The 9,291-nt window shown below is 65.4% G+C and overlaps 2 protein-coding genes across 2 annotated transcripts; one reads left to right on the top strand and one right to left on the bottom strand.

The window, feature by feature from the left end:
* Positions 1–1,089: 1,089 nt before the first annotated feature.
* Positions 1,090–2,773, top strand: LOC134521672 (histone H1.10). The gene has a single exon (XM_063348381.1). It carries the CDS (start codon positions 1,328–1,330, stop codon positions 1,985–1,987), a length of 660 nt encoding a protein of 219 aa, XP_063204451.1. The 5' UTR covers positions 1,090–1,327; the 3' UTR covers positions 1,988–2,773.
* Positions 2,774–6,213: 3,440 nt separating this feature from the next.
* On the bottom strand, positions 6,214–8,728 carry LOC134521338 (histone H2A type 2-B-like). The gene is made up of 2 exons (XM_063347617.1): positions 8,640–8,728; positions 6,214–8,552 (listed from the first exon to the last, which is right to left on the bottom strand). The coding sequence occupies exon 2, from the start codon at positions 8,469–8,471 to the stop codon at positions 8,091–8,093; it is 381 nt and encodes a 126-aa protein (XP_063203687.1). The 5' UTR covers positions 8,472–8,552; positions 8,640–8,728; the 3' UTR covers positions 6,214–8,090.
* Between the last annotated feature and the right edge of the window lie 563 nt (positions 8,729–9,291).

Raw genomic sequence — 9,291 nt, forward strand, 5'->3', positions numbered from 1 at the left:
ATATGTGTGTGTGGGGGGGTGTGTAGCCTGTGCACACCCCCGTGGCGTGTGCCTCCCCCCCCCCCCCCCCAGTGTGCCGGCACACGCCTGCGGACCCCGGCGAACACGCGTGTGCCGGCTGCGAGGACGCCCCCGCGCACTCACCCCCAACCCCCGGCCCACCTACGGCGGGGGCACATGGATCCCACTCCCAGGTGGGGGGGGGGAAGAGGGGGCCCCTCCGGCCGCGGGCCCGGGGCTCTGCAAAGCGGGGGGTGTTGTGTACCCCCCCCCCCCCGGAAGCCTCGTTCCCCGCGGTGGGATTTGAGGGGGCGGGGTATATTGGGGGGGGGGGGGGGGGGGGGAGGCGCGTAGCACCGCTGCTGCCCCCCCTCCCCCCGGCCCATGCAGAGCAGTGGGGCGAGGAGCCGCCCCCCCCCACCCCGCGGCACGGAGAGGTTGGGGGAGCGGCGGCGATTCCCCCCCCCACGCACTTGTGCCAAGTCGGGGGTCCCCCCCCCAGTCCCCCCACCTCCAGCCCGCCTGGCCAGCCGCGCTGCCCGCATCCTCCGCTGCGGGGCGATGCCCGCCGGAGGGGGGGGGGGGGGCACACTGGACACGCAGGGCTCCCCCCTCCGGGGCCCCGTCCGGGCGGCCGCGAGAGTGGGGGTCGGTGGGGGGGCGGCCCCCGTCGCCGGGGCGGAGACCCCCGGCCTCAGCGCGGCTTCTCCGCGCTGCTGCCGGCGACCGCGGGAGGGCGTCGCCTGTGTTAGTTCCCCCCGGAGAACCCGGGGCCAGTGCCGCCACCGCCCCCCCCCGGCCCCCGCCGCCTTCCCCCCCCCGCGGCGGCCCCTCTTGGGCAGCGGGCGGCGGCGGCGGCGACGCCGGGGGGGGCCGCCGCTGGGCCCCAGCCGCCGCCGCACCGGGCGCCCCCCTCCTCACTCCCGCCGCCGCGCCGGGCGCGCCCCCGAAATCGCGGCGGGGGGCGGCGGGCGGAGCGCGGCGGGGGGCGGGGGGGCGGCGGCGGGCTGGGGGGCGTCCGGGCGCGGGGCGCGGAGCGGGCGGGGCGGCGGGGGGGTCCCCGGCGGCGTCGCGGGAGCCCCGCGAAAGGGCCCCAAGAAGCACAAGTTGGAGCTGGCGGCGGACCAGGCTGTTGTTGTTCTCAACGTGGTCCGCCCCGCGCCCATATAAAGGGCGGCGGCGGCGCCCGCCCCGCCAGAGCGCGGCGGCGGCGGTGGCGCGGAGGCGAGCGGAGAGCAGAGAGAGCAGCGCGTCCGCGCCGGGCCTCCGCCACGCCGCGGCTGTGCCCCTGCCCGCCCCCCGCCTCCCTCCTATCGCCCGCGCCACCATGTCGGTGGAGCTGGAAGAAGCCGATTTGCCCCTGACCGAGGCGGAGGAGGTGCCGCTCGCCCCGGAGAAGAAAGCCGCCGCTAAGAAGGCGAAAGGCGGCGGCAGCTCCTCGCTGTCGCCGTCGAAGAAGAAGAAGAACAACAAGAAAAAGAACCAGCCGGGCAAATATAGCCAGCTGGTAGTGGAGACGATCCGCAAGCTGGGTGAGCGCAATGGCTCCTCGCTGGCCAAGATTTATAACGAGGCCAAGAAGGTGGCCTGGTTCGACCAGCAGAACGGCAGGACCTACCTGAAGTACTCCATCAAGGCGCTGGTGCAGAACGACACGCTGCTCCAGGTCAAGGGCACCGGAGCCAACGGCTCCTTCAAGCTCAACAGGAAGAAGCTGGAAGGCGGCGGCGAGGGGGGCGCGGGCAGCAGCGCCCACAAGTCCCACAAGAAGGCGACGGCCTCCACGTCCCGACGGGCGGAGAAGAAGCCGGCGACCAAAAGCAAGAAACCCGAGAAGAAATCCCACAAGAAGGGAGCCGGTGGCGCGGCGGCGAAGAAGGACAAGGGCAAAGCCAAGAAGGCCACCAAGAAGGGAGCCGCGTCCCCCGGGGGCAAGAAGGTGAAGAAGTCGGCAAAGCCCAAGGCGCTGAAGAGCAGGAAGGCATGAGAGCGGGGCGCGGGGAGCCCCCCCGCCGCCCCCCACCCCCCCGGACTGCGAGCCCCGCGGCACAGACTGCTCTGAGGACGGACCCCAGGGGACCCGCTTTGTCTTTGTGTTGCTGACTCGGCTCCGCGGGCGCCGCCGTGCGCGGTGAGCGGGGCCGCGCCTGCCCCAGCCCCCCTTCCTTTCCCCTTCCCCGGCGCCTTATTTTTTCCATCCCCCCACACCCCGCGGCTTGTCCCCGATCGCGCCCTTTTGTTTTCGGCCGTGCCCCTCCCCGCGTGTAGACGGTTCCCGACCAGCCCCCCTCCCCCCCCCCCCCCCCCCTTTTCCTTCTCTGCCATCCCCTCCCCCGCCTCCCCGGTGCTTCACAGGGTTTTTTCCCGCCCGGTTTCCATAGCAGCCATTTTGCGGCGGCGGCGCCCCCGCTGCCCCCCGCGCCACGTGGGCCGGCTCCCGCCGCCCGGGCCCGCCTCTCCCCTCCCCTCGCCTCCCTCCGGGCGCCCCCGTTGCTTGCGCCCGGCCATTTCGAAAAGCCACCGCGCCCCCTATTGGCTGCCGGCCCCGGCGCCATGGCAACGGGCCGTTGGGCGCCAATTGGCTGCCGCGGCGTCGGGGCGCTCTTAAAGGGGCGGCGCTGGCGGGGCGGCCCGCGGGGGGAGCCGGGGGCCGCCGGTTCAGGTCGCATCTTCAATGGCCTTTAATTTTTGTGTCAGTCTTCTTTTTTTTTTTTTTCAAATCGGTTTTGGGTTGGTTTTCGGGATTTTTTTGTTTTGTTTTTTTTGAGGGAGGGTGGGGTGGGGTTTTTTTCGTTTTCGTATTTTTTTTTTTTCTTTTCATTTATCGTCGTTTCAAATAAATTGTTAAAAAACGTCAGAGCTGTGGTGTGCTCCCTGCGGGGCGGGGAGGGCCGGGGCCGCGGAGCCCCCGGGGCGAGGCGCGGGGCGGGGGTGGGTGGCAGCCCAGCCTGGAGGAGAGGAGGGGGGGCCCAGGGGGCTGCGGCGCTGCTCCCGGCCTCCAGGGAGATGGGGGCGGGTGGGAAGCCGCGCCTGCCGGGAAGGAAGGGCAGGACGAGCGGAGCGAGGATTCCCCGGCCATGGCGGCTGGGGAGGAGCGCGGTCGCTGCGCAGCTGCGCTTGGCTGAGCGGTGGGGGGGGGGGGGATGGTGGATGCGGTGAATGGGGACAACCCCCCCCCCCCCCCCCCCCCCCGCAGCACCCGAATTGGAGGCGGGGGGGGGGGGGAGGGGGCAGCTCCCAGGACGCACCCCTACCTCCACTATTCCCCGCAGCTGCGGGGGCCTTTCCCCCGGGATCTGCGGTTCCTGCTGTGCCCCGGGCATCAGCGGCGGGGGTGGGGGGGGTGTAAGGCACTCGGAGCCGCGGCCTGCACCCCGTGGAGCCCCTCCTCGCCTCCATGGCTGCGCCTATTTATAGCTGGCAGCAGCGAGGTTGCGTAAAGCCCTGCCGAGGATCTGGGCCATCTTGTTCTGCAGGCGCGGGGTGAGCCCGCAGCGACACAAGCATTGCTCGCCGGGGACCCCGTCTCACAGCGGGGGTGTGGGGAAGGTGGGGGGGGGAAGGGGCCAGCAGGGAGTGGGGCAGGAGGTGTTGCAGTCGAACCGAACGGGCTGTCACCCAAAAATACCAAAAACTGCCTCACAGCAGGGTCCAGCTCAGCTGCCTCCACCAGAGAGGGAGGAGGGCACCAAGCAGGAGCATCACCGCCCCCTCCCAGGTGCTGCGCTCAGAGCATCTACGTGCTCCTGGGGAGCACAGCACGGATCAGCCCAATGCCCGAGGCCCCCACGAGGAGGGGGCAGGGGAACAGCAGCCGGACGGTGCTTGGGGACAGCCACAACCCCTTCGGCACTGCCAGGAAAGGAGCAGCCCCCATCCTCCAGGGCCCATTCAACCCCCCTGATAAAGCAGCAGCTTTATCCCTGTGCCCGTGGGAGCACAAGCAGGGAGAAGGGAAGCAAATTTCACTCCCTGAAGAAAAGTCAGCTGAATTCAGACAAGCCAGCCGTGCCCCTGGAGGAGGCCGGCAAGACTCTGCTCCTGGGAGGCTGCAGCCTCCCTCCGGGGCTATACGTAGGACAGGCTGCTGCTGGGTCCAACCTGCCACCGTCCCCCTGCCCAAAGGAATCCCACACCAAGCCCGGGCGCCTGCCAGCAACCTCGGGTACCGGGGGAGAGCGGCTGCATCCCAGCAACGATCTGCAGTTGTCTCCTCAGTCAATAGATGACACTGCAGGTTTTGGAGGGGTTGCCATCACCCAGGTCTGGCCAGCCTCGCAGCCCAGCAGCCGGCTGGCGTAAGCACAGCAGCAGATGGAGGGGCGGCCCCGTGCCCCAGGAGGGGTGGTCAGGCCAACGACTCGGCAAGGGCACGGCTCTGCCCTCAGCGCTGACCTGAGGCAAACTGCTCCACTGCGAAGGAGCGTTACCAGGAAGGTAATCCACGGGTGGCATTCCCGTGGGCAGGCAGTCAGCCAGCCTCCGGCTGCCCGGCAGGGGGAAGGCAGCAGGGCAACACACCGCGCAGGTCCAGCTGGAGGACCTGCTCTGACCTCTTGGTCAGAGGGGCCAGCAGCATCTCACCTCACAGGTGGAGACTGCCAGGAGCTGTGATGCTGGAGCATCCCCATGCGAGCTCCCATGGGTGCTGCTAGCCACAAGGGCCAGGCACTGGAGAGAAACCCAAGCCCCAAGGGCCAGTGACTCCAGTCTCATCACCCAAACACAGCCAGTTCCAGAGCTGAGGTACGCAGCTGGTGGAGACTCCACTGCACACAGCAGGAGGCACAGAAGACAGCTTCAGTTCCAGGTCTGGGCTTATCTCGCCTTCAGTGCTCAAGAGGAGGCAGGGGAAGAGCCCTGCAGCCCCCTGCCCCCTCCTCCAGGGAAGCAAAGACCCTCAAACACCCTTTCAGGCCCCTGTGACCTCTGGGAAGGCTCTACTCAGCCAAGTCCTTATTTTATGAGCTCAACTGCTCTGGTGCTCCAAAGCATTCAGAAGAGCCAGGACCAGCAACACTGCTCCAAGAAGCTGAGAGACCTCTCTCTGGAGCTGCAAGCTTGAAGGTGGCAAAGTCCACTCCAGCTTTCTAATAAAGACCAAGACTTGCACTGTCCTGGTCACAACGATGTTCAGATGTGAAGTTTAGCAGGTGATAAAGGCCAAGTGCTTTAGCAACGCTTGGCGAGACGGACAGGATTTCCTTTGGTCTGCAACAGCCCAGCTTTCCCAGACAGTCCATCACACGGCTGGAAGTTCAGAACCCAGCTGGAGCTCAATGTCAAGGGCACCACGTGTGTCACCAGCTCCTAGTCGTAGCTGCAGGCATCACCCCACCAGCCTGGGCAGAGCCACACAATAGCTCGGGTGGCTACAGAGCTACTCAGCCCCAGGCGTGCAGCACAGCAGCCTGACGTGTCCCCGTTCCCTGCCCCAGGGCACCCTCAACTGCTTAATCCTCCTTTCTGCCTTCTGTTCTGGACAGCACGTTTGGCAGGGCAGAAGGTGCACTGCCCTACGGAGACCAGTCCAGCAGCTCCAGTCCTGCCCAACACCTTCCACAGCCCAGCACAGACCTCGCCAGCACCCAACCCTGACCCCACTGGAAGGTATCTAAGCTTCCCACAACCTTTCCTCCCAAACCCAAGCCAGGAGCAACTCTGGCTTGCACACCAGGCACCAACGCAACAAACTGGGAGATGTCCAACACTGGGAGAGGGTGTCCAACACCCAGTATCTCCAGACCTCCTCCTCTCCTCATCAGATCAGCTTCTCCCACCTGACCTCCGCAAGCCCATCTCTGCCTACTTGCCTGCAAGGTCACCCAGAGGGTCCTGGGCAGCCCATGGGGTGGGGAAAGCACCTCCAGCACTGGGGAGGGTCCTGGGTCCAGCCTTACTCCCCCTTTGCTGCTGCCAGCTCAGGGGCAGCTCAGGCTTCCTGGTGCTAGTGACAGAGCGACCAGGCAACACGGCATTCCCATTAGCAGGGAGAAGAGCCAGAGAAGGGTTTTATCCACTCCCAGGGGCAGGACAAGACCATTCGTCAGAGTGAAGGTCAAGCAGGACCACTGCTAGGTCAGATGTGGTGCTTTACTAGTCCCTCCCCACTTGGGGAAAACCAAGCCCAGATATCAGGATGCCACCAGAGAGCCGGCTCCCACAGACCGCTGCTAGAGTCAGTAGTTCGGTGAGGTGACAAGACACAGCACGTTCGACAGGGAACCAGTTTAATCAGATATTGGTTTGCACCGTTCTTTTCAGTATCACAAGTTCTGCATTTTTCTAAGAAATACAAAGCACTCTCGGGTTGTACCAAACGCTGGTCCTGGAGAAAACAAGAGGGAAGAGAACAAGACACTTGGATACAGACATGTCAGCCACCGCCGGGTGGACGGGAAGGAAACCCCTCACCCCCACCTCGCCAACATTAACAGTCACTTTACAGGAGTAAGAAAGATCCCGGGGGGGCTGTGGCCAGGTGCCCCCCACCCACCCGAGGTCAGGGTACCCCAGCGTAACCGCAGGACATGTCCGCACCCCCATTAGCACAACACTAACGAACACACCGCTTCCACGTTCCACAACAGAGCGAAAAAAACCCCTTCATAAAACCAGTTGACAAGCATCCAGGTTCATCTACTCTAGATAATAATAAACTCAGAGCCAGGGTAAGTTACTTCATCCACAAGATTAACAGCTGATTCAATAGGTCGAACACATGCTACTTACAGCACATAAATAGAAATTGCTCTTTTTTTTTTTTTTTTAAACTTAAAAAACACGTTATGAAGGTCTATGGTCCGATTGCCCAGACACTGCCGCATGCACACGACTATCGGCCTCCACAGAAGCGGGCTGCTCTGGGCAGCGAGGAAAGCTGTCTCTGCATCAGCTATTCCAGGTGTCACGGGACAGCTAGCCTGCCCCCATGCTCGCACATTATCCACACAGCCATTAAATAAATACAGTACTAGCTAAGAGTGGGTTTTAATACAAACTCTAGGGTTGCCTTTAAAAAGAAATATTAATCCATAGAAGGTTACAGTTAACAGATATAATCATCGCTTTATTTCTCAGAACCAGAAGTAGTGTTGAACAAACAAACAACAAGAACAACAACAACAACAAAAAAAGACACGGCATGTCATTTCCAGAAGTGCAACCAGGGTACAGGGTAGCTCTCGGCGAGACGAAGGGCTTCCGCAGCCGGGAGAGGAGGGGAGCCACAGCAGAAGATGGCAGCTCCCGCTCCCGGCGGGCGCCTGACCTTGCGACGCTCTCCGAGGGGATTTGTCACTGCAGCCTCCACCCCACCCCGCCAGCGGGACCCACGGCGTGTGGGACCACCGAGCCCCCCAGCACCCACGAAGCCAGGGAGCCACAGGAAGGTGACTTTGCAGGGAGGTACCCCAAAATAAGAGACCTTAAAATAAATAGGACCAGAGCTTCTTTACAGTAGGCAATGCACTAGCTTTACCATGAACCAAACTAAAACTAACAGTCACTTCTTGCCAATGGAGAAACTTTTCCTCCTTTTCACATTTTCCAGCCCCCTGCCCTCCCCGCTGCAGTGCGGCCGGGATGGCATTGCTGGGAGGGGGCACAGCAGCAGCAAGTCCCATCCTAATGCAGGGTGAGCGGGGCCAGCTGGGGGGGCCCTGCACAGCCCCAGGGCTGCCAGAGGGGAGAGGTGGCTAGGGGTGCCCATGTCCATCCCCACGTCAGCCAAAACAATCCTCAGCAGCTACCAGCAGCTCAGCACTGTGACCCAACCATGCGGCTCCAAACGCCATCACTGCCGACAGCTGTGATCCAGCTGCCTCCTCCAAAAACACTTCTTCGAGAAGGAAGAGGGGCAGGGTGGGGGCACAAGCAGGGCATCACCTCACCCATGCTCCCCCAGCACCCAGCCATAGCCCAGGCTGGGGGGCTAGCGGAGGGCCGGCGGGGTGCTGCCAGGGCTCACCACCCAGCCCGGGCTGGGGGGGGCAGGAAAGGGAACCCCAGCCCCCTTGTAAGGGGAGGTAGGACAGTAGTGAAGAGGGGGCCGGGGAGGAGGTAAGGGGCGGGGGTGGGGGGGGCAGCGCTCACTTCTTGGAGCTCTGCGTCTTCTTGGGCAGCAGCACGGCCTGGATGTTGGGCAGGACACCGCCCTGGGCGATGGTCACGCCGCCCAGCAGCTTGTTGAGCTCCTCGTCGTTGCGGATGGCGAGCTGCAGGTGCCGCGGGATGATGCGCGTCTTCTTGTTGTCGCGGGCCGCGTTGCCCGCCAGCTCCAGGATCTCAGCCGAGAGGTACTCCAGCACCGCCGCCAGGTACACCGGCGCCCCGGCGCCCACCCGCTCCGCGTAGTTACCCTTCCGCAGCAGCCGGTGCACCCGGCCCACGGGGAACTGCAGCCCGGCCCGCGACGAGCGCGACTTGGCCTTGGCCCGCGCTTTGCCGCCGGACTTCCCCCGGCCCGACATGGCCGGCAGGCAGCGGCCACTCGCCGCCGCCGCCTCCTCCTCCTCCCAAGAAGCGCCGCAACACACAGACGGTCCCGGCGCCTGCGGGGAAGGATAACACGCCGATTACACCGCGCCTCCGGGCCGGGGCCCCACCGTCCCCGCCCGCCGCTGCCGCGCCGCCCTTACCCGCAGCCGTCGCCTCCGCCGCTCCGCCCTGCGCGCCGCCCGCCGCCGCACTGCCAGCGCCGCCGCCGCCGCGCCGCGGATATCCCTGCCCGCCCCGCTGCCCGCCTCTTCCCATTGGTTGCCGCCGCCGCCGGCGCGGCGCTGATTGGTCGTTGCCTCGATCCCTGATTTGCATAGGGCTCGCAGAGCCCGGGCTCGGCCGCGGGGCCGGCGCCGAGGGCAGCGCCCGGCGGGGAGCGACACGGCTCTGGCCCTTGCTCCGGGGGGGGTGGAGGGGTCCCGGCTACCAACCGGCCGAGCCCGGGCGCAGCCAGGGGGGTAACCCACACGCCCCTGTAGCTTAGCTCTTTCCTGGCTGCGCAGGGGCCGGGGTGGTGGTGGAGGTGGGGAGTTCCCCTGGGTGTCTCGGCAGCGCTGCCGCTCCTCACCGGCTGCCCCTTTTGCTTTGCCCAAATCCATAGCCCTCTCCACAGGCCTCCTCTCCTGGAAGGATTGCAGGGCCTGCGGGGGGGATGCTCGGGAGGCGGGGGGAGTCCCCCGATGGGGGGGATTCCCCCCCCATCGGGGGACTCCCCCCGCCTCCCGAGCATCCCCCCCGCCTGCCCACGCTGCCCTCCCTGCCAGAGCATCAAAGGGGAAAGTTGCTCCCACG

This window comes from Chroicocephalus ridibundus, chromosome 10, assembly GCF_963924245.1.
Source record: "Chroicocephalus ridibundus chromosome 10, bChrRid1.1, whole genome shotgun sequence".
Lineage (NCBI taxonomy): Eukaryota > Metazoa > Chordata > Aves > Charadriiformes > Laridae > Chroicocephalus > Chroicocephalus ridibundus.

What these genes read in the sequence shown, in the direction of transcription:
- LOC134521672 (XM_063348381.1), top strand. Translation starts at nt 1,328, where the DNA reads ATGTCGGTGGAGCTGGAAGAAGCCGATTTGCCCCTGACCGAGGCGGAG.
- LOC134521338 (XM_063347617.1), bottom strand. Translation starts at nt 8,471, where the DNA reads ATGTCGGGCCGGGGGAAGTCCGGCGGCAAAGCGCGGGCCAAGGCCAAG.